Source organism: Ranitomeya variabilis, chromosome 2 (assembly GCF_051348905.1).
Source record: "Ranitomeya variabilis isolate aRanVar5 chromosome 2, aRanVar5.hap1, whole genome shotgun sequence".
NCBI classification, from domain to species: Eukaryota; Metazoa; Chordata; class Amphibia; order Anura; family Dendrobatidae; genus Ranitomeya; species Ranitomeya variabilis.
The window spans coordinates 471,499,730-471,524,833 of NC_135233.1; the positions used below are offsets into that span (position 1 = coordinate 471,499,730).

At 42.8% G+C, this 25,104-nt stretch overlaps 1 protein-coding gene across 2 annotated transcripts; it reads right to left on the bottom strand.

Annotated features, from left to right (window-relative positions):
• On the bottom strand, window positions 1–23,868 carry MAJIN (membrane anchored junction protein). 2 transcript variants are annotated; one of them, XM_077292661.1, is made up of 11 exons: window positions 23,534–23,860; window positions 15,637–15,761; window positions 14,698–14,811; window positions 13,902–13,947; window positions 13,607–13,682; window positions 12,379–12,492; window positions 11,761–11,801; window positions 5,072–5,101; window positions 3,749–3,794; window positions 3,541–3,652; window positions 1–183 (listed from the first exon to the last, which is right to left on the bottom strand). In XM_077292661.1, the coding sequence occupies exons 1-11, from the start codon at window positions 23,831–23,833 to the stop codon at window positions 138–140; spliced, it is 1,050 nt and encodes a 349-aa protein (XP_077148776.1). In that variant the 5' UTR covers window positions 23,834–23,860; the 3' UTR covers window positions 1–137. The 2 variants fall into 2 exon arrangements, with proteins under 2 accessions (XP_077148776.1, XP_077148777.1); XM_077292662.1 differs by lacking the exon at window positions 15,637–15,761 and having other exon boundaries at window positions 23,534–23,868.
• Window positions 23,869–25,104: the final 1,236 nt, after the last annotated feature.

Here is a 25,104-nt window from a genome sequence, read left to right on the forward strand (position 1 = left end):
TTCTGAACAAGTAGATTTTATTTGGTTAAGTTTGTACGTAGAATAAGTGCATTTAATCACAAACAAAATAATAGTTTAACAAGAATATAGAATTATTGGCTCTTCCAAGGTTCACTTTTCGTCTTGAAGGTTCTGTTTTATGCAGATTGTCTTTTCCCGAACAGGTACCTGAATAGAGTAAAGCTGAAAACAAAGAGCATTATTGGCAATAAGCCCTGTCTGTAAGGTCAATAATTCCTTCACGACATGTAAGGAGCAAGTCGGGAGCATCATTACAAGCACTCATCGGCACACCGGTGATGTGATCGTGGGTCACCGATGGGTTGCTACTGGGTTGCTACAAAAGCCAAGGGGGGTCTGTTCAAGACCCTCATGCTTGTCATTACGGAGCTCATTTGAAACCCAGCTTGGGGCCGGACTTCAAAGGAGACCTTGATTTTTGCTATATGCAGCAATGCTGTGACATTGCTGTATATAACACAAACCATCAGATGATTGCAGCTTAATGTCTCCTAAAGAGACTAACAAATACTGTGAAAAGTAAAAAAAAAAAAAGATTAAAAAAAATATGAAAAAAATAAAAAAATAAGTTTAAATTCCAGTTTCCCCATTAAAAATAAAGATATTAACCACGTATGTGGTATCGCAGTGTTCAGAAAAGTCTGATCTTCTGGGGAGGAAAAAGGGGAGGAGGAAAAAGAGAAAATGAAAAAATGGAAATTGGCCCCGTCGTGAAGGGGTTAAAGAGAACTTGTGACATGGTCGATTTAGAAAACAGTTGTTTTGTCCATAAAATTACAATGGTGGAGTATCTTTCCTTGGAAACCATTGTTGTGCAATTTCTCTGTTTTCTTCCTTTAAATGTATGAATAAATTGACAACTGGGTGCTATCAATTCCATTATGGGGTCTCTACACATGTAGTACCTGAAGTACAGCTTAAGAAGCAGTCATACAATACAATGTAAAATATAGTAATAGAAATATTTGATGTTTGCATATAGTGTATACCGGATGCTGTACCATGTTGGTTTGCTTTTGCAGTCCACTCAGAGCAGTTTTACACCTGCCTATGTATTTCATTTTGTTGGGGGTTGTTGACTTCATATTTTGAAACGGGGGCGGTGATTGCCCTGATCTTAGTCATCCTCTCCTCCCATCTGTCAAAAGCTTTTCTTTTTTTTTAAATAATCTATTTCCTACCTATTCTTACTTTTGTTAAGAATGGGCGCAAAAGAAAGAGGCAAGTCTGCTGTATAACTGGTACACTGTTTAGTTTGAGACCGAAAAAACACAATGTAGCAAGCACCAGCTTGCCGGGTTGACAGATTCCTGGAATAAGGATGCGATGTACAGAGACTTCAGACTGGGTTCCTGAGTGAAAAAAATTTGGAAAATCCAGCAACCGCAAAAGCAATAAAACGTCACATTTATTGGTAAAAGAGTAAAAACATGACAAAGAAAAATTTAAAAACCATGGTAGAATAATTGTCAACGCGTTTCGAGCTACATTAGCTCTTAATCATGACTAGGGTTGAGCGACCTTTAGTTTTTTAGGGTCGAGTCGGGTTTTGTGAAACCCGACTGTCTTAAAAGTCGAGTCGAGTGTCTCTCTCTCTCTCTCTCTCTCTCTCTCTCTCTCTCTCTCTCTCTCTCTCCGTCCCAGAACAGAACATTTCGTATTGCACATTCCAAATCGCTACTGCGCACAAGCGTTAACATGACGATAGCCGTTCACTCCCCTAACACCTATGTCATCACTCTGCCCACGCTCATTCATTGGCTGAAAAAATGGCGCTAATCGCGTCATACGAAACGCGACTTTGGCGCCAAGATCGCGTACCGCATGGCCGACCCCACACAGGGATCGGGTCGGGTTTCATGAGATGCCGACTTTGCCAAAAGTCGGCGACTTATGAAAATGAACGACCCGTTTCGCTCAACCCTAATCATGACCTTACTTTGAGACCACCTTGTTCTGGCAGGTGAACTCACACATTTTAATTCGATGTGCCTCAAATTTATAGTAAATACAGCTGAAATTCAATAAAAAGTAAAAAAAAATATCATGTAGCGCACACAGAATGCTGTTATACTTTTGTGTTTGTAGTCACAGCAGATTTAGGTGTCACGGATGTGTCAGAGACTGCAGACCGTTGCACTGCATCTGTCTGCAGAAGGTCTAAGCCAGAGGTGTCAAACTGCATTCCTCGAGGGCCGCCAACAGGTCATGTTTTCAGGATTTCCTTAGCATTCCACAAGGTGCTGGAATCATTCTGTGCAGGTGATTAAATTATCACCTGTGCAATACAAGGAAATCCTGAAAGCATGACCTGTTGGCGGCCCTCGAGGAATGCACCTCTGGTCTAAGCAGTTTACTTTGCAGACTTCTGCCTGGTCTTTCTGACGCTAGGATCCAGTGGCCACCTTCCCTGGCTCTAATGGTAACACCTGGATCTGGGTGTTTATAACTCCCAACTTGCTGTTGGGAGTGATATTTTCTATTTGCACTTCCCTGTTGAGGCTTGGAGTTGCTGCAGTTGGCTAGCATCCTCTTTGGAGGTTGAAGGACGACGGTGTTTCTCTGAGTCTACTCAAGCTAAGTTTCCTCTTGTTTTGTGTATCCTAGCTGTCTTTAGCGGTAGTGAGGATTGACTAGTGCTCATCCTGTCCTCCCGATGCAGGGCTTATTGCCAGGGTCAGGCAAGGATTAGGTATCCTGCTCGGCGATAGGTGCAGAACCTATATAGGGATGATAGGGCAGACAGGGTGACGTTAGCTCTGTCTAGGGGGTCTCCACTCCCCCCTTCTCTAGTGTTTGGTTCCTTTTCTCTTATCCCTTCATATTGCACTTAGCCTTTCCTACACGTTGCGAGACATTAGACCTGACAATTTATTTTACTTTGTTAGGAGGTTTAACCCTTTTTTTACGTTGTAAACACTATGACAAAGTCCATTCAGAGGTGCTGGTGTGACACCAACAATTCATTACACATTTTGAGACATAAAAACAGTCCTGAGAAAATATCCATCAGAATTGTTATTTCATGGGAAATACGTGCCAGGCATGTCAGGGGAGCTGAAAGGGCCCCCTTTAAAAGTTACATAGACATGATACACTAAATCAATATATGTCCCAATAATATATAGCACTTGAAAGAATACATGTAACCCTGACGCCCAGAGGAAGAAGCCACATTAGTGAAACGCATGTTGGGGTAAAGGGACCGTCCAGACGTGCTTAATTTTCCTGTGACTCACAGGAAATTACTTGCTACCAGATTAAAAAAATACTCAATATAAATTTCATAGCATATGGCTACTATTTACATGCACTAGTCTGGTTCAGAAATGGAGCCACGCTAGTGCATGCTGAATTTTTTTTCATGCGGATCCGAGGTCAAGTGGAAAATAGTCCGTGGTCACTAACCCATAACTATTATTGGTCTGTGTGTTGACCGTGGCAACTAACCAAACCAAATATATGCTTGTGTGAACTTTGTTTAAAAGGTTTACACAGACTCATACTAAAACTACTTACCTCATTAAGAAATCCACAAAGCCCCCAGCTTGTTGAGTGTTATGACCCAGAGTTGGGCATGAAACACTGTGCAGCTCATGTGAATCATTAGTTATATGACATTCTTTGTTATCTGCAATTAAAATTTTAGATTTTGTGAAAAAAACAGCTTACTATGCATTTTCATCAAGGCAAAGAAGTGTATGAGAAACTGACAGTAAAGCCTCACCAGTATTCATGCACTTTTCTCTGTCATGTGTTTCTTCATCCTTTCTCTTTTTTCATTATACAAAAATAAATCAAGGTTAACATTCCATGGACTTCTACAAATAATCACAGTATAAGCACAACTATGAAGTAGTATACCCTAAAATTTATCATAGCTTTAAATGTGGTCATTCGGGCAAGTTTGGGCGCCGCCAGTTTTATGGAAAAACAGCGTCCTTGTTACTAAAAACGCTAAATAACTGTGGGGTTTCTAAGGGTATCTGCACGCAACGCCTTTTGAACAACTCGTTGTGCACGTTTTGTCTTTAGTAACTTAGTTTAACTGTTTCGGGCTTCGAAAGCAGCTAAAATAAGTGACCGCTCCATCCCCTTTATATTGTCAATTATATAACTAACCCTTGTCTGTGTGAACCTGGCTAAAATCTTTCATACTACAATACCTTGCACCAAAAAAACTCACAAGAGAATATCAGAACAGAACTTATTAAAATCCTGCCATTTTATTTTTCACCCAAGTTCATCAAGAACCAGGTTTTAGAGCTCACAAAAGATGTTGAGGGCGATTAATCGAGATCGGCGATTCTCCCGAAGAGGGGCCTTTTTTTGATCGAATGCTTCTGATTCAATAGGAGGAGCACGCCTCTTGATGAATCAGGCGAGGAGCATAGTGGTGAGCGTCGCTAAGGGCGCCTCACCACAAATATTAGTCCTGCCGCTAGTTTTGAGGAATAGTCAATGTCGCTGCTCGTCATGAATTTGATGAGTTTGGGTCACCATGCCCTCTCATGCCGCTGTCCAGTCAAAGCTTTGCCAATCTATCGGCACCATGGCAAGAATTGCGTGAAAACACCAGAAGTCTTTTTTTTGTGCAACCTCTCATTGTTCAAAAAAGCTGCGACTTTCTAAAGCTTTTTTTTTTTAAAAAAAAGCTTTGATGATTCACCCTCATAGTTTTTCTGTAAAGCAGCTTTTACTTTAACTATGCACGGCAGAATAGACCTAAACAACAGACACTGCTTGTGCTTTGTCTTTATGAGAAAACAAATCACAATTTGTTAATTCATAAACTGTGTACGTGCTGCAGGTAATGTGCGCAACTCCGTGTAGTCTGTTATGTAATTAAGTGTAATAATCTGATTAGCGGATGAGTTAATGGTCAGTAATTGTTCTATGAACATCATTACTGTTAGATTTTAATTCATTGGTAAATATAAAGAAAGAAGATTTTGCATTATTCATTAAGTCATTTGGATCTGGCCACGGATGCCAAATTCTGAGACCAATAAGATCAGTCTGTGGCATGAATAAAGAAGTAGTCACTCACCTGAGTCTCCTCTGCTGGATTTTCACTGATCTGAATATAAAAATATAATAAAATACATTACAATTGTGGGAAAGCTGTAGCTTGGCTTAAAGGAGTTGTCCTATCTCAAAAAACTTCTCTATATGCATAGTTCATTGTGCAAGAAAATGCCCTGTCTCCATTATTTGGTTACAGTGGTGGCGTCACGTTGCCATCACTGCAGTTAATCACTGGTCTCAGCGGCTTTACCAATGTAGACAGCACAGGCCACTGAGTTCAGTGATTGGCTGCAATGATATTGTAAGGAGATGGACATACTGCCCAAGTTTCCCCTTAAAAACACATGTATTGATATGGTGGATAATGTGAATTGAGATATGCGTTATTGGTTGTGTTCTGCCAAACTGTAGGGAGAGTTAGGGTTAATATTTGGGACTAGCCCAGAGTGGGATGGTCTAGCATGAAGGGATAGAGACAGTGTCCTGTCAGAACAAGAGATAGGGCCCAGTGTGCGTGAAAACAGACCTAAGGTCTGGACAGTAAACAGTGCCGAATGACATGGGTGTTTCAACGTGAGAAGAGACCGAGACAATGGATAGCGTGATCCAGAGTAAAAAGGAAGGAAAACTGACAGAAGGACAGAGTGGTCAACTGGAGAGGGGCCCGGGTAGAGGACGCCTAGAAGTACAGTCCTGAGTTCACAAGTCAGAGAGGTAATGGGCCAGGACAGAACAGAGAACATAAGACAAAAAAGTGCCCTGGGCGAGAGTTCCAAGGCGTCAGTAGCAGAGAAGTTAAGTACCGGCCATATTGGCAAACTACATCCCTTGACAGGGAAGAGGATGGGACTCTCACTAACTGGACTGTAGTATTGAGCTGGGTTGTGGTGAAGGCAAGTGAACAAGTGGAAACCAAGACCGAGTTAAGAGAAAGGAACTAAGACCGTGTGTGAAAATGTTCCATATTGTGAAGGAAACGTTCATCTAGCTGTGTACTCGCTACATAATTCTCAACAAGTTATCATTCAGTGAAAAGTTTATACTTGGAACTGAGAGTCAGTGCTAAGATCATAAAGTGACAGTTCAGTGCAGGACAGTAGTGCAAAGTGACAGCAGCAGTCTTATGTAATAGGCTAATAAGAACAAGGTGGGCCTAATACTTGGGGCAGTGCATTGCCAAAAATACCCTTCCATGTGATTCCGTCTACCGGCCTGGGGAACCTCGAGATGGACATCAGTGCCTTTGGGAGCACTCAGCTTGTGAGACTACAGGGAAAAGTGGACTCAGACTACATGGGTTGGAAGGTATTGCAATCTGGGTGCACTTCTAATGGTGGAGAAGACTTCCTAGTGCTAGTGAAGATAGAAAAAGGGGCACTCTACCCATACCAAGAACCAGGGCTGAAGTTGTATACGGTACTTTTGGGAAAGATGACAACCTGTTGGGCCTTACCCTATATGACTGATTGTAAAGACTGTCAAATGTCCAATAAAATTTGATTGGTTTACAAAACCTGCGTCCCCTGGATTGATTGCTGCCAAGGTTCCAGAAGAGGAATACCTGGAGCCAAAGGAGGCCTGCAAGCCAGAAGTATGATGCACCCCACACACAGGAGCCCACCGGGATGAGGATACGTATTGTCTGTAGAGTGCCAGCGTGAGGGGGATCAGCAACTCGTCCACGACTACCTCGCTTGCGCACTTTACATGTATGTAGACTGTAGTATAGTTTACTCTACACGTTAAAGCAGTATTTTTTTTAAGTGCTATGAAATATATATAAAAAAACACATTTTAAAAATATGTATAAATGTAGTGTTAAAAGACACCTTAAAGGGAATCTGACACCTGGATTTTGCCTCCTGATTTGAAAGCAGCATACCATAGAGAGCATAGAGACAGAGACCCTGATTCCACCGATGTGTCACTTACTAGGCTTCTTGCTGTAGTATTGATAAAATCACTATTTCATCAGCAGGAGATTATGCACAGCTCAGCTTCCAGAGAACTGCTGGAACAGCAGCAGATAAAACTGTTTTAATCAAAACTGCAGCAACTAGCAAAGTAACAACGCTGGAATCAGTGATTCTGACTCTACATCATGCTGCTCTCAGATTGGGGAGCAAAAACTTAGTGACATATTACCTTTTAAGGCCTCATCCAGATGTTCGTTTTTTTCTTGCATGGACCAACTTTCATCAGTGATTGGTCATGTAAGTCTCACATGTTTTTCTCATATGAAAAAAAAATCCCATCTTTTACCAATTAACCTCTTCACGACCCCAGATGGTTAATAAACATTGGCGCTTGCTGGTCTTTGTGCAGCGCCCATGTTTTTCCATTTCCCTAAAATGAGGCAGATGGAGGCACTGGAGACGCTGTCTGACCTGTGAACCAGCGTTGTCAAGCTGGTCGCCCACAGTTTTGTGCTCCTCTAAAAAGAAGGACACCGCTGAACAGAGACCAGACAGAGTCCACGAATGTGACATGGCACCCTCTATGAATCTACGTAGACTCTACGAATGTGACATGGCACCCGCTAAAAATCTATGTAGACTCTACGAATGTGACATGGCACCCTCAAACCAGTCCAGCAAAATCCGAACTCCAATATGGCACTTCTTTCCTTCTGAGCTTTGCAATGTGCTTCAAAAATAGTTTTCGACCACACATGGGGTATTGGCGTTCTCAAAAGAAATTGCGTAACAAATAGTACTGTTTGTTTTCTCCTGTTACCCCTTTTGAAAATTTCAAACTTGGGGCCGAACCAACATTTTAGTGGAAAAATAGTAATATTTTATTTACTCAGCTCAGTGTTATTCAATTCTGTCAGGGGTCTGTAAATGTGACAAGGCCTAGGCAATTTATTCCAGCCAGAATGAGGTCCCTTACCATCTGAACCCTGCTATGCGCCCAAACAGTAGTTTTTTACCACATATGTGATATCGGCGTAGTCAGGAGAAATTGCACAACAAATTGTACAGTCTATTTTCTCCTGTTACCTTTGTGAAAATAAAAAATTTGGGGCTACAGCAACATTTTTGTAGGAAAAAATGTGATCTATTTTTTTCATGGCTCAATGTTATAAAATTTTGTGAAGCACCTGGGGGCTCAAGGTGCTCACCACATAGCTAGATAAATTCCCTGAGGGGTGTAGTTTCCAAACTAGGGTTAATTTTTTGGGGGGTTTCCAATGTTTAGGCACAACGGGGGCTCTCCAAAGATGACATGGTGTTCGATTTCTGTTCCACCTAATTTTGCATTCCAAAAGTCAAATGGCGCTCCTTCCCTTCCGAGCCTTGCTGTGCACCAAAACAGTAGTTTTCCACCACATATAGGGTGATGATGTACTCAGGAGAAATTACAACACAAATTGTTTAGTCCATTTCTCCTGTTACTCTTGTGAAATGCAAAATTTGGGGCTAAAGTAACATTATTGTGGGAAAAAAAGAAAAATTGTATTTTTTTCCTTACATATTACTTTAATTCCTGTGAAGCACATGAAGGGTTAATAAACTTCTCAAATAGTTTTGAGCACTTAGAAGGGTGTATTTTTTAATATGATGTCCCTTTCGGGTATTTTTGTCAGATAGGCCACTCAAAGTCACTTCAAATGCGATGTGGTCCTTAAAAAAATTGGTTTTGTAAATTTTGTTGGAAAAATTAGAAATTGCTAATTAAGTTTTAAGCTTTTTAACTTCCAAAGACAAAACTTATGTTTCAAAAATGATGCTGATGTAAAGTGGGCATGTGGTAAATGTTATTTATTAGCTATGTTGTGTGATATAACTGTCTAGTTTAAAGACGTAAAAAGTAAAAGTTTGAAATTTGCAAAATTTTCACCCAAATTTTCACGAAAAAACACAAAAAATGTCGGACTAAATTTACCACTAACATGAAGTATAATGAGTCACGAAAAAAAAACGTTTCTTAATCACTGGGATGCACTGAAACATTCCAAAGTTATTACCACATAAAGTGACACTGGTCAGAATAGAAAAATTGTACAAAAGATCTAACCCCGGCACACTCCAAAAACGTGAAGACAGAACTGTTGCTTTCAAATTTTTTTTAATATATCTTGCGCAAAAGAGAATGGTTTCCAATGTTTCGGCTCAGACGTGAGCCTTTGGAGCGCCCCCAGAAGCAGGGCCGCGGGGTACTCGGTACCGGGCCTCTCGGTCTCAGTTCTGGGGTTGTCACGGTGGCTAGACCCGGTCCGTGACCCTGCTAAGGGGCGTCCAATGATAGGTGTGATGATGGTGCGTGGTGCAGGTCGCGATGAATAACGAGGACACAGGGTTGCAGTCTCTTTACCTCTTTACTGAAGGCTTCAGGATCCTCAATCCAGAGCACTGCTAACCGGGCTGGCTGAGACCGGCCGGTCCGAAGGCACATCCAGAGTTCCCTTTACAGGTGGAAATCAGTGCCTACCTTCTAGCGCCTGTGTGTTGTAGTACCTCCCTGCTGTGCTTACGGGATAGTCCTCACAACTGTTGTGTCTGTTTCTGATGTTCTTCTCTCACAACTCGTATCTGTTCTGATGTTCTTTCTCCGTCCCCCAGATGATATGGATAGGACACACCCGTATGACGGGTAGGCCTGGAGTTCTTCCGGGACCCTAGCGTCGCCCCTCTCCCACAATTGCCCCCTATGTCTGCTTAGGTGATTTAGGTGAGTCAGCCAACCTAAAATTAACTGTCCTGCCGCTGTTTGAAGTATTGCTTGGAGCCTAATACTTCCTCGGCGTTCCGGCCACCGGCTACGCGCCTCAGTAGGATGTTGCCTCGATCTTACGGCACGACTCCTACTGGCTTTATCTCCTTTTTGCTGCGATCTCGTTTCTCACTTCTCCACAATAAACCTTGCTTCTTTTCCTTTCTTAGGATGCCACCGCATTCGAGTGCAGACGCGGCTCCGTAACGTTCTGTTCTGTTCGCTAGGCCACTGTCAGGATCCCACCCCTGACAGAGACCCCCCTGAATCTTCCCCTGCAACACCCTCTGCCACAGGATGTTGCCTGGATCCAACCCAGTCAGCTTCTGACTAACTTCCTATCCAGCCCCCAGTTTTACCAGATTGTGAGGAGTGGCCTAATACATAGAACCCTTTGCTCCCCCTGGTGGCCAGAATGTGAAGTGTAAAGTGTGACTGTGATACCTGATCAGGTGAACTCCTTAAGTGCCATCAGATGTACCATCACTCCCCTTAGTGGCAGAGCAACAGTACTGCAACAACCAGGACTCTGGGGCACTGCACCTTCGTCAGGAAGACAATCTTATGGTAGTTTTATCGTATGTAGGTCCTGGGCTTTCAGATTGCCCTATGGAAGTCTGTCAAAAGTGGTCTTGATTGGCCAGCAGAATGGAATGGACATACAATAAAACTACCATAAGATTGTCTTCCTGACAAAGGTTCGTGCCTCAGCTGAAACGTTGGAAACTATTCTCTTTTGCGCAAGATATATTTAAAAAACTTTGAAAGCAACAGTTCTATCTTCACGTTTTTGGAGTGTGCTGGGGTTAGATCTTTTGTAATTGTCTTACCGTTTTACCCCTGAGCACCCAACAGTGGTTGAGCCTGATCCTATCCACTTTTAGAATAGAAAAATTGGTCAGGAAGCTGAAAACATGCTCTAGTTCGAAAGGGTTAGACAGTAAAAAACAGACAGCGCTTGGATGACTCCTGTATGGCATCCATGTACTGTCTGCTAGTTTATGAACCTGTTGATTTGAATGGGAAAATTTGATCCTTGGCTTGGATCAAAAACACACATCTCCCTTTGCAAAAAAAATATGTACAGCACATATGACAGCCCCATAGACTATGATGTGCATGTGATCTGTCTATTACATGGATAGAACATTTACTTTAAAACTGGACGTCTGAATGAGCCATAAAAAAGTTTTAATAGGATTTATTGCAGTGAGACAACTTTTGAATACAAATTACTCTTAAGGTACCTTCACACTAAACGATATGGCTAGCGATCCGTGACATTGCAGCGTCCTGGATAGCGATATCGTTGTGTTTGACACGCAGCAGCGATCAGGATCCCGCTGTGATATCGCTGGTCGTTGGTTAAAGTTCAGAACTTTATTTGGTCGTCAGATCGCCGTGTATCGTTGTGTTTGACAGCAAAAGCAACAATACCAGCGATGTTTTACAATGGTAACCAGGGTAAATATCGGGTTACTAAGCGCAGGGCCGCGCTTAGTAACCCGATGTTTACCCTGGTTACCATCGTAAAAGTTAAAAAAAACAAACAGTACATACTCACATTCCGGTGTCCGTCAGGTCCCTTGCCGTCTACTCTGACTGAGTGCCACCATAAAGTGAAAGCAGATCACAGCGGTGACGTCACCGCTCTGCTGTTAGGGCCGGCGCTCAGTCAGTGCAGGAAGCGGACGCCGGGGGACGCGAAGGTGAGTATGTAGTGTTTGTTTTTTTACATTTTACACTGGTAACCAGGGTAAACATCGGGTTACTAAGCGCGGCCCTGCGCTTAGTAACCCGATGTTTATCCTGGTTACCTCGGCATCGTTGGTCGCTGGAGAGCTGTCTGTGTGACAGCTCTCCAGCGACCAAACAGCGACGCTGCAGCGATCGGCATCGTTATCTGTATCGCTGCAGCGTCGCTTAGTGTGAAGGTACCTTTAGTTAATGGAGAAAATGGCTTCTACCAAATGTATTAAGTGGTCTGGGTGTTACCTGACTACTCTGCTTCTCACTGCTGGTTTCAACCCTGGAGTCTGCAATAGTAAACATAGGTGAAATAAAACAATACAAATAATATAATAAATGCTATATTTGTATTTAAGTAAAGAAATGGGTAACATTTTTGCCTATAGTGTTAAAAAATATATAAAATAATTGTTCCGATATATTAAAGGTATTATGTCTCTATTGTTGAGCACATTGACATAATAGTAGTCTGTCATGGAAAAGTGACTAAGGCTGTTGCTTGTAAATGTACGTTGAGGCATATACAGTGTCGGACTGGAGTGCGAAGAGCCCACCAGTAACAACTCCAGGGCCCCACTTTTCAGCTACCTGCAAATGTGACATTATCCTCAATCACAAATGTATATAACAATGATCAGTTAAATTGTTACATGAATAAGATGCCGCCTTTGTCTGTACATAGTGATCCAAGTACAGTATATAGTGCCAAGTGCTGCTCATTATTAGAGGGTGGTGGCCCACCGGAGGATTCTCCTGTTCTCCTGTAGGCCAGTCCATCCAGGGCATATTAATGTTTAGTTATGTATACTGTATAACAATATGTATTGTACAATACTACATTTGGATGAAACAAAGAACTCTTACCATAAACTAACACGTAAGGCTCCACATATATAGTGAAGACATATGGAAATGGTTGGAGGAATTTTTGCCTATGTTTAAACCTAAGCTGAGAAGCACTGTCCCATTTACTCTTATCTGGAGTTTATTAGTCAAGGAAAAATCTCCTTCGAGGAAAAATCCCCTCCACAACAGCAGTATTAAGAAATTAAAGATAAAACAAAATCATCCAGTGCTGGGTCCAGGTCACTGTGTTCCCATCCCTGGAACCCAAGGCGACACATGCTGGTAGTTTATATAAATATACATTTGCTACTCACCCGAGATTTCCATTAGCGACATCTCCCATAGATGTATAGCGGATGTGCACACTGCATATGTGAAGCAGGCTCAGTACCTGAGCCTGCTCCCTGTAGTGTGGGTGCCGGCTGTGTAATATAACAGGCTTTTGAGATTCATTAGCTCTGATTGCAACGACTAGATGCTACAGTTAATCTTGACAGCAGTATTTAAGAGGTTGGAAATGAAGGCTGTGTCCCTTCTGATGCCCGTCTCCCTCCTCCCCGACCCCACAGTTGGGTCACAATGGAATTTTCATAGCAGCTGGGGGCTCCATGGCTGCCATGTGTATATACCTGTGAAGCCAAATTTTTAGCTGAAAAATATTATATATCTATACATAAAACAGATATTTGTGTTCAGAAGTACCCCATTTATTTCCAGAAACGTAAATAAAATAAAAAAAAAAATTTTTTTTTAATTACATATTGGGTATCATTGAGTGTATCATTGTCTAATCTTTTAAAATGACAAAATTATTATCCCATATGATAAGCAGTATTACACAAAAAGCTAAAGAAATTTGGTATCACCATAACCATAGTGAACGATAGTACTAGATTAACTTGTCATTCTTACCGTAAAGTGACATTTGTAAAAACAAATCCAAAAAAACATTTTTTTTTTCATATTTTGCATTATATTATATGGTCAAATGAATGGTGTCCGTCAAAAAAACTTCAACTTATCCTGCAGAAAATAAGCCCCCATACAGCTATGAAGACAGAAAAATAAAATACCGTAGTTATAGTTATTGGAAGGTGAGGAGGAAAAAGGACCCACATAAAATTGGAGGTGGTCCTATCAGTGACAATACAAAGTGGTTAGAGTTTCCTTTTACGAGTCTGATGGCAGATATTCAGTTGGTCTAAATATTAAAGTACGTACAATAATATTATCATTCAAAGGATACAAGGAAAGATTGTGAAATGCTTCGTTGAAAAAGGTTGTAAATGATCATGGTTGGCAAGTATGGCCTTAATAGAATCCTATAGAAAAAAAAAAGTAAATATTGAAAACTGCAAATATTACGATAGGTGTGTCTTCTGGAGTGGTTCCTCATCTGCTCCCATGCTGAAATCAACCAGGCCTTCCTTAGTGAAGGAGCTGAATCCGCTAACCCTAAAAACTCAAGGCTGGAATTAGAAAAGAAAGGACAATATCATTTCAACACACATTCAAATTTTAGGAGGTTTTTTTTTACTTACCAATAATTCGGCCATAACTTGCTCGTTGTTTTCAGTGTCTTCTGTGCTACAGAGGTAAAAAAAAAAGTTATAAGACTAATATCCTATATAATGTACAAAGTGAAAATACTTGCTCCTGAAAATATTCCAAGTTTACCTCTTTTAATGAACCCCCAAATTTCTTGACAGTAAGGTATAAATATTCTTTTACAAATTAGCTATCCACAGATTTCCCATGAGTTATATATATATATATATATATATATATATATATATATATATATATATATAATTCCAATAAATAAAAAAAACTCTAATTATGAGATGACTTTGCACATGATGCCTAAGTCTACACAGTAAAGCTGACAAGTGCCTAATCGTGAATAATGTTTATTGTGAGAACGGAAATGTTTCAAGATTTTTATTACGTTGATATGTATCTGCTATAGATAACCACAGAGGCATCATAGCACTCTGTAGAAAATGTTAAGTCCATCCAAAATGGATGTGTGTAGTATATGGATCAGCTTAACTCTATGGGTCCATGTGCTGCCCAATAAAGCAAACAGCACACAAACCTGTCACAGGGATGTGCGAATATAGCCTAAAATTGTAAACTTGCTTGTTTTTACAAGCAGTTGTCAATTTTAATCACTATTGAAGTTGAGACAACCCTTTTGGCTTTCTTAAGCATCATTAACTTCTTTATTTCGGACAGCTTGTTGGGATCCCGGCTCATTTATGCCCACCAGTGCCTTCGTATAATCTGTTCCAATGTCAGAAGATTTGGTATAATTTATAAAATCCTAAAACTTACGTAAAATGGACACCATATCTGATTTTGAACTTGTACACATATTTTGCGGTATGGAAAAATCGTGTTTCCGGGAGAGGAAAGGAGAATGGCTTTAAGGGCATTTTGCCAGTAATCCTGTAAATGAAACATGCAAATGTACATATTTCTATGTATAAAAACTGAAATTTACACTGCAAGATGACATGTAAAGGGACACCCATAAACACTGTTTACACTTGATAGCTTCTCCTAGACCCTTCCTACTTATCTTTAGGATTTGTAAATGATAACCTCACAACCACAACGAATGCAGACTAAGACTAAGGTCAACTGTCTTAGGGGCACCATACACAACAGACATCTGTCAGCAGAATGATGGTTCCACCAATTGTTCATCCAGCAGCTATCTCTCCATAGACAGGGCCATTCGTTCTACGGAGAAATCCTGTGTTCTCTATGAGAGAGCCACTGCCAGATTCTTCCAGTAGGGTACCAGGTTATGTCGCCGACAACAAAGGGACTAAGAGTCTGAAATAGGATATGTTGGATTCTTATCTTTCCCGATAGATGATGTCGGGAGACCAGGTTAGACCAGGTTAGACCATTGGCTGAGCCCACCCATATCGGCAGTTTTGGACAATGATAGAGACCTGAAAGGATTACGCTTGCAGGCTATAGCCCATTCCATATTGTGTCTTTGCTTCAATATCATTTGCTTCTGAAGAACATGGCAGACTGCCTTTGTAGCAGTTTGGAACTAGAAATTAGACAAATCATTAGTTCAAGAAACGGTTTACTAAGGCCTCTTTTACTCGTACAGATCCAGGTCAGAAAACAACCGCTGCTACATGTGAGCAAAACGATTGCCGGTCTGTTTAGATGGGCTGATAGTGGAGAGTGAGCACAGATACGAAAGCTTGTTTCCCAATTATTGACTTCTTTAAATGGGTCATAACTCACCGGCTTCCCTTGCCCTGTAAATTACAGGCAAAACAGTTATAAAATCTTATCAAGGTAGTATGAATATCCAGCTTGACTTCACCCCATTTTACAGCATTCAGACAACAATTGGAGATGTTTGGTCTCTAGGAGAACAATGAAGCACAGTTAGTGGCTACGTTAGATTAGGTTTTTATGGCAGGATATTACTCTATCATGTTTGAATAAGAAGCAAAGATTGAGTGAAATAGCATTACAAAGGCGAAACCCCATAAACAAGTTACAGAACCATTAGTGATGAGCGAGTATACTCGTTGCTCGGGTTTTCCCGAGCACGCTCGGGTGTTCTCCGAGTATTTGCTAGTGTTCGGAGATTTAGGTTTCATCTCTGCAGCTGAATGATTTACAATTATTAGCCAGCCTGAGTACATGTGGGTGTTGCCTGGTTTCTAGGGAATCCCCACATGTAACAAAGCTGTCTAGTAGCCGCAAATCATGCAGCTGAGGCGATGAAAACTTAATCTCCGAGCAGTTACAAATACTCGGAGACCACCCGAGAGTGCTCGGGAAAACCCGAGCAACGAGTATACTCCCTCATCACTAAGAACCATTAAACTTTTCTGGGGTGAAAGTCAATTGACCAGTAGGTCCGTCTGGGGCTCTCAGCAATTGGAGTCCTAGGTCTATATGGATGTGCGTCCATGGCAGGGAAGAGGAACACATATTATGCTCTCTGTAAGGCCAATTTTCACAGTTGGCTTTTACACTTGAGAAAGACACCAGTCCAGCATGGAGATGCGTCGTGGAATCAAAACCGCTTCTTTACATATTGGATCAAGGATCATCAATTTGGTTAGCGCAGCCCAAAACCGTGAATTGGCTTTTTGTTTTTCTGCTGTGCTCTTATGAAAAAAAAATCTCTGATGTCTGAATAAAAACTGGTTTCAAGTGCTTATTAGCCACATATCACTAATTTCTTTCCTCATTAGTACTTGGTGTTTTTTGTTGCCTTTTTTGGGGGGTCTTTTACCATTACAAGTGGTGATTCATAGATCCCTTCCAGAATCACATTTGTAATATCAGGAATGACCCCACCCCCCAAAAAAACACAAAGACATGTAAAAATGTAAAATGCATATCTATGGTAGAGAAAAGCCACAAACCGCCCAAAAATCTTCCCAACCATTGAACGTTACAGTTTTGTATGATAACAACAAGAATAAAAAGCTTAAAAACTAAAAAAAAACTGTGTGCGTGAAGATACCTAAAATAGTGTTTTCAAATGTTGTCTCTAACTTAAACAATATTAAACACTTCAGAGATTATTTTTGTGCACAGTTTTTTTATCATTACACTTTTTGGTGTATTATTTGGGCCCTTAGGCTTTTTTTCCATGGTGAACATGATCTAGGTGTTGGGTTTTTTTTTACATGTCTCTTCGATTGGATTATCTATTAAAAAAAATGCATAAAAAATGCATTTGTGTGTAAGAAAAAGACCAAAAATGAATGTAAAAACCACATGATGCTTTTATGGGCCTGAAAACCTTTAGGCTATGTTCACAGATTGAGTATTTGGTCAGTATTTCCCTCCAGTATTTGTAAGCCAAAACCAGGAGTGGGTGATAAATACAGAAGTGGTGACGAGTTTCTATTATACTTTTCCTCTAATTGTTCCACTTCTGGTTTTGGCTTACAAATACTGAGGTAAAATACTGAACGTGTGAACGTGGTCTAAGAGACATACAGTGGGGCAAAAAAGTATTTAGTCATTCAGCAATAGTGCAAGTTCCACCACTTAAAAAGATGAGAGGCGTCTGTAATTTACATCATAGGTAGACCTCAACTATGGGAGACAAACTGAGAAAAAAAAATCCAGAAAATCACATTGTCTGTTTTTTTATCATTTTATTTGCATATTATGGTGGAAAATAAGTATTTGGTCAGAAACAAACAATCAAGATTTCTGGCTCTCACAGACCTGTAACTTCTTCTTTAAGAGTCTCCTCTTTCCTCCACTCATTACCTGTAGTAATGGCACCTGTTTAAACTTGTTATCAGTATAAAAAGACACCTGTGCACACCCTCAAACAGTCTGACTCCAAACTCCACTATGGTGAAGACCAAAGAGCTGTCAAAGGACACCAGAAACAAAATTGTAGCCCTGCACCAGGCTGGGAAGACTGAATCTGCAATAGCCAACCAGCTTGGAGTGAAGAAATCAACAGTGGGAGCAATAATTAGAAAATGGAAGACATTCAAGACCACTGATAATCTCCCTCGATCTGGGGCTCCACGCAACATCCCACCCCGTGGGGTCAGAATGATCACAAGAACGGTGAGCAAAAATCCCAGAACCACGCGGGGGGACCTAGTGAATGAACTGCAGAGAGCTGGGACCAATGTAACAAGGCCTACCATAAGTAACACACTACGCCACCATGGACTCAGATCCTGCAGTGCCAGACGTGTCCCACTGCTTAAGCCAGTACATGTCCGGGCCCGTCTGAAGTTTGCTAGAGAGCATTTGGATGATCCAGAGGAGTTTTGGGAGAATGTCCTATGGTCTGATGAAACCAAACTGGACTGTTTGGTAGAAACACAACTTGTCGTGTTTGGAGGAAAAAGAATACTGAGTTGCATCCATCAAACACCATACCTACTGTAAAGCATGGTGGTGGAAACATCATGCTTTGGGGCTGTTTCTCTGCAAAGGGGCCAGGACGACTGATCCGGGTACATGAAAGAATGAATGGGGCCATGTATCGTGAGATTTTGAGTGCAAACCTCCTTCCATCAGCAAGGGCATTGAAGATGAAACGTGGCTGGGTCTTTCAACATGACAATGATCCAAAGCACACCGCCAGGGCAACGAAGGAGTGGCTTCGTAAGAAGCATTTCAAGGTCCTGGAGTGGCCTAGCCAGTCTCCAGATCTCAACCCTATAGAAAACCTTTGGAGGGAGTTGAAAGTCCGTGTTGCCAAGCGAAAAGCCAAAAACATCACTGCTCTAGAAGAGATCTGCATGGAGGAATGAGCCAACATACCAACAACAGTGTGTGGCAACCTTGTGAAGACTTACAGAAAACGTTTGACCTCTGTCATTGCCAACAAAGGATATATTACAAAGTATTGAGATGAAATTTTGTTTCTGACCAAATACTTATTTTCCACCATAATATGCAAATAAAATGATAAAAAAACAATGTGATTTTCTGGATTTTTTTTTCGCAGTTTGTCTCCCATAGTTGAGGTCTACCTATGATGTAAATTACAGACGCCTCTCATCTTTTTAAGTGGTGGAACTTGCACTATTGCTGAATGACTAAATACTTTTTTGCCCCACTGTACATTTTTTCCATGAACAGCCATGATGGCTTGTATTTTGCGGCATGAGTTGTTGTTTTGAATGATGCTTTTTACCATATAATGTTCTGAAAAAGGGAAAAGAAGTGGGGTGAAATGATAAAAAAAACATACCGTGCTTCTGCTATTGTTTATTTTCTCTTGTGTTTTGTATTTTACGGCATTCATCGTACTGTACAGGAAAAATGGCCTGGTGTCTTTATTCTTCAGGTCAGCCTGATTACGGCGGTACAAAACCTATATATTTGTATATATTTTTCTGCATTTACAAAATATAGAGCCTTGTTCTGAATTATGTAAGTTCTTGTTGTTTTGTGGCACATCGACCCGTCATTTTTATTTTTACCTTTTTGTGGTACATACAAGTTTTCAATAGCTTTTTTACTTCTTTTTTTTTTTCTAGAAGGAAAGGTGATCAGGTGACTACAACATTGTAATTCTATTTTTTTATGATGTTTACAGTACGGGTTGAATAATTTTATTTTTTTTTAGAGATCTGACTTGATTGATTGGAGAAATGATTGACAGTGGCATCTAAATGGTTAAACAGATGCATTTGGAGGTAGCTAACAATATAGCTATCATGCCATGAATGCTCCCTACATGCGCACCCGACATCCGAAGGCTAAGGCTACGGTCACACTTTCAGTAGTTGGTCAGTATTTTTTAGTCAAAACCAGGAGTGGGTGATAAATACAGAAGCGGTGACAGGTTTCTTTTATACTTTTCCTCTGATTGTTCCTCTCCTGGTTTTGGCTTACAAATACTGAGGTAAAAAACTGACCAAATACTGAACGTGTAACCGTAGCCTTAGCCTTCTGATGTCGGTGCGCATGTAGGGAGCATACATGGCATGATAGCTATATTGTTAGCTACCTCCAAATGCTTCTGTTTAACCATTCAGATGCCGCTGTCAAAAATTTCTCCAATCAATCAAGTCATATCTCTTAAAAAACATAAGATTATTCAATCCGTACAGTAAATGCAGCGCCCCAGAGTCCTGGTCGTTGCAGTACTGTTGCTCTGCCACTAAGGGGAGTGATGGTACGTCTGATTGCACTAAAGGAGTTCACCTGACCAGGTAACACACACCCACAATACACTTCACACTCCGGCCACCGGGGGGTGGTGGTTCTATCTATTAGACCACTCCTCACACTTGGGTAAAACTGGGGGGTTGGACAGGAAGTCGGAGAGAAAGGAGCTGGGAAGAGCTCGAGAGAGGACCTGTCAGAGGTGGGATCCTGGCAGAGCCCTAGTGAACAAGAAAGAACGTTACGGAGCCGTGCCTGTGCTTAGGCTACGTTCACATTTGCGGTCTGCGCCGCAGCGTCGGGCGCCGCAGCGTCGCCGCATGCGTCATGCGCCCCTATATTTAACATGGGGGCGCATGGACATGAGTTGCACTTGCGTTTTGCGACGCATGCGTCACTGCGGCGCACGCGTCCGGGCGCAGAGGACGCAGCAAGTTGCATTTTTGCTGCGTCCAAAATCAACCAAAAAAAGGACGCATGCGTCGCAAAACGCAGCGTTTTGCATGCGTTTTGCTGCGTTTTTGTTTGCGTTGTGCGTTGCGTCGCCGACGCTGTGGCGCACAACGCAAATGTGAACGTAGCCTTACAGCGGCAGTCTCCTAGAAAAGGACAAGAAGCGAGGGGTATTGTGAAGGAGTGAGAAACAGGAATACAGCGCAGAGGTGATAGGACCAGAAGGAGTCGTGCTGTAAGATCGAGGCAACATCCTTCTGAAGCGCAAAGTCGGTGGCCGGAACGCCGAGAAAGTAAGAGACTTTAAGCATTACTTCAAACCACGGCAGGACAGCCAATTATAGGTTGGCTGTCTCACTTAAACACCTAAGCAGATAACGGAGGCAGCTGTGGGAGAGGGGCGACTCTAGGGTCCCGGAAGAACTCCAGGCCTACCCCGTCATACGGGTGCGTCCTAGCCCAGGGTCGGCCCCTGACCTGCGGGGCCGGACTGGCCATCGAGCACTTCTGGCAAATGCCAGAAGAGCCGGTGCCAGTAGTGGGCCGCCCGCTGTACTCTTCCCCCCGCCCCCCGCCAGTGCCGCCGCCGCATTTAACTATACCGGCGTCTATGACACCGGTATAGTTCAATGCAATGATGTCGGAGAGAGCGTCACCTGACGCTCCCTCTCCCATCATTCCCCGCTCTGCCTCTGACAGTACACTGCGGGTGCGCGATGACGTCATATCATCGCGCACCTGCTGTGTCCTGCGCAGACTGCAGCCACCGAGACAGGAGCAGGGACGAGCAGCGCGGGCAAAAGGAAAGGTGAGGAGAGTGTTTGTATTTTTTTCTTTTTAACCGGACTGTGGGGCCATTATCGGGGGTGGTAGGATGAGATGTGGGCTGTGCTCTATATACCCCTGTGCGGGCTGTGCTGGATATACCACTGGGCGGGCTGTGCTGTATACATCCCTGTGCGGGCTGTGCTCTATATACCACTGTGCGGGCTGTGCTGGATATACCACTGTGCAGGCTGTGCTGGATATACCACTGTGCGGGCTGTCCTGGATATACCACTGTGCGGGCTGTCCTGGATATACCACTGTGCGGGCTGTGCTCTATATACCACTGTGCAGGCTGTGCTGGATATACCACTGTGCGGGCTGTGCTGGATATACCACTGTGCGGGCTGTGCTGGATATACCACTGTGAGGGCTGTGCTGGATATACCACTGTGCGGACTGTGCTGTATATACCACTGTGCGGGCTCTGCTGTATATACCCCTGTGCGGGCTGTGCTGGATATACCACTGTGCGGGCTGTGCTGGATATACCACTGTGCGGGCTGTCCTGGATATACCACTGTGCGGGCTGTCCTGGATATACCACTGTGCGGGCTGTCCTGGATATACCACTGTGCGGGCTGTGCTCTATATACCACTGTGCGGGCTGTGCTGGATATACCACTGTGCGGGCTGTGCTGGATATACCACTGTGCGGGCTGTCCTGGATATACCACTGTGCGGGCTGTGCTGGATATACCACTGTGCGGGCTGTGCTGGCACCCAACACCATGTTGCAGTGCAGGAGGTTCCTGCAACAGTCCGAGGCGTATCTAGGGGAATGTGGGGGGGGGGGGGCCATTTGGAAGTTCGCACCGGGGCCCATAGCTTTGTAGTTACGCCACTGGTCCTAGCCATATCATCTGGGGGACGTAGAGAACGAACATCAGAGACAGACAGAATCAGTTGTGAGGACTATCCCGGGGTGCTCAGCAGGGAAGGACTACAACACACAGGCGCTAGAAGGTAGACACTGATTCCCACCTGCTAAGGGAACTCCGGATGTGCCTTTGGACTGGCCGGTCTCAGCCAGCCCTGTTAACAGTGCTCTGGATTGAGTACCTCGAAACCTTCAGTAAAAAGGTAAAGAGACTGCAACCCTGTGTCCTCGTTATTCCTCGCACCCTGCACTACACATCATCACTCTCAACTTTCACTGGACGGCCCTCAGCAGGGTCACGGACCGGGTCTAGCCACCGTGACACTCCCAGAACCGAGACAGAGAGGCCCGGTACCGGGTACCCCTCGGCCCTGCGGCAGTGGGGGCGCTCCATAAACACCATAAAAAAATAGAATCTCCTTATTTTAGTCACCTCATCATCCTTCCTTACAAAACAAAACAAAAAAAGAGCAAAAAAGCGTTCAAAAACAAACCCCAAAAAGGTAATAATAAAAATGACAGCTCGTTGTGCAAAAAAAATAAATAAATAAGAACTGGCATAATGAAGAATAAGGCTCTACATTTTGTAAATGCAGTAAAATATAAATATATATACAGGTTTTGTATCGCCATAATCAGGCTGACCTGAACAATAAAGACACCAGGCCATTTTTACTGTACGATGAATGTCGTAAAATACAAAACACTAGAAAAAAAAAAAACAATAGCAAAAGTGTGTTTTTTTTCATCATTTTACCACACTTCTTTTCCCTTTTTCAGAACAGTATATGATGGAAAGCATCATTCAAAACTACAACTCATGATGCAAAATAAAAGCCTTAGTGGCTGTTCATGGAAAAAATGTATGTCTCTTAGACCACGTTCACATGTTCAGTATTTGGTCAGTATTTTACCTCAGTATTTGTAAACCAAAACCAGGAAAGGAACAATCAGAGGAAACGTATAATAGAAACACGTCACCACTTCTGTATTTTTAACCCACGCTTGGATTTGGCTTACAAATACTGATGTAAAATACTGACCAAATACTGAACGTGTGAATGTGGCTTTAGATCGCATTCAGACATCTATATAGATCGGACCGCGATGCACAGACATGCCAGCGGGACTCCATGTATTTCCATGCAGCTGTCATGCTCCTGTCAGGAGACCTGCGGCCAGTCCGTCCACTGCAGTCTGATGTCGGTCCGATTTACACAGATGTCTTATAAAAAGTGGAGAACAAAAAAATTTAAAGTGCAAAAATGAAAGATGGCTTGGTCAGAATGGGGTTAAAAGTAAATTTTGAGGTCAGAAATCTACTTTTCATTAAGAACCAGGAAAATATTATTTACTTTTTACCTCAGGTTTTTCTGAGAAGAGACCTGAGTGATAGGATGAGTGGTTGTTATGGGTGACGGTGACATCCAGGGTTTTACACAGAGGGACTGGTTGTGGTGTTTTAAGTGAGGGGATGAAGAAGGCACGGATACCAAAACTACTACGGCACAAAGTACATTCAATGCAGCTAGTAACGTGGCAGAGAACAGCTAGCCAGAAGACGTTCATTACCATTGGCTCAACACAGTCATGTGACCAGTTACTAGGGACTTCATTTATAAAAAATCTTGCCCACAGCAACCATTCAGCTTTTAAGCTCATTGTGTGTGAGGGTCTATAGCAGATTTAGTGGATCTCTAATATGTTTCAGTTGCATAACTACAACCCCCAACATGCCCCGACAGTCTATAGTTGTCAGGGCAGCTGTGGTTGCAATATTAGAGCAGCTGGAGCCATTTTGCCGGCAACACCTCGACTTGCTGTTCATATGCTCAGTGTTTTCAACGTCTTTTAACCCCTTCAGATTTCCAAAGATGCCTAGTGATTAAAATTAGTTAGCCGCCCATTCTTCAGGCATTTTCCACTTTGAAGATGCTCTATATGTTACAATACCAGTCAGTGGGAAGGCTCAAAAGACGCGCTTTGCCAGTGTTTTCCTTGAAAAAACGCTAAGGGTGCGTGTCCACGTTCAGGATGGCCGGCGGTATCGTCGGAGCGGCAAACCCGCTCGGCGCTAAGCCCCGCCCCCTTCTGGGACGCGATGATGCCGGATGTGTTAACTGTACACATCCGGGATCATCGCCCCCCTCCCATAGGGCCCTGTGATATTCCTTGCGGCAGCGCAGCGTCGCCGCAAGGAACACGGACATGCTGCGATCTGAAAAGACGCGCAGCATGTCCGGAGTCACAGGGCCGCCGCGTGCGTGTTTCCACGCATAGTGGACACGGGATTTAAAAAAATCCCCTCCACTATGCTGGAACATCTGGACGCTGCGTGTTTGACGCTGCAGCGTCAAACACGCAGCGTTTACTTACCGTGGACACATACCCTTACAGTTTCTTCAATGCTGAGCATAGTTTTTTAAAAAAAATGCCCGGAAAATGCCAATAAAATAAGCCATAAATACTTTACAGAAAAACCCACTGCAGGGCAAAACCATTGAAAAAGCACACAGGAAACAATCCCCCAAAAATGCAAAAAAAAGACGGTTCAGGAAAAAGACACTTATATTTACTGAAACTCGTCGGTTTCACCCGCCTGAAAAAGACGTTATACGCACCAGGGGCGAACTCTGAGAGCAAAGAGCCCATGTATGGGCCCCCAGCCCTCTGGGCCCCAGTGCAGCTGCGCCGGATATATGTCCACCCCTGGTGAGCACATACCCTGAGACAAATGCCACTACACAACCACATGGAACATGCAAGGCCCACTGTGGGTCTTGCCCTCAGGGGGAATAATAGAAATGGAATGTAAATGCCTTGGTATAATGGTGTCAGAATAGGGTGCTTACTGCTTAGGCTGGCATCACACTAGAGAGTTTTACGGACGTAAGAGAGGCGCAAAAAAAAAGCATTGCACATTGACCAATGAT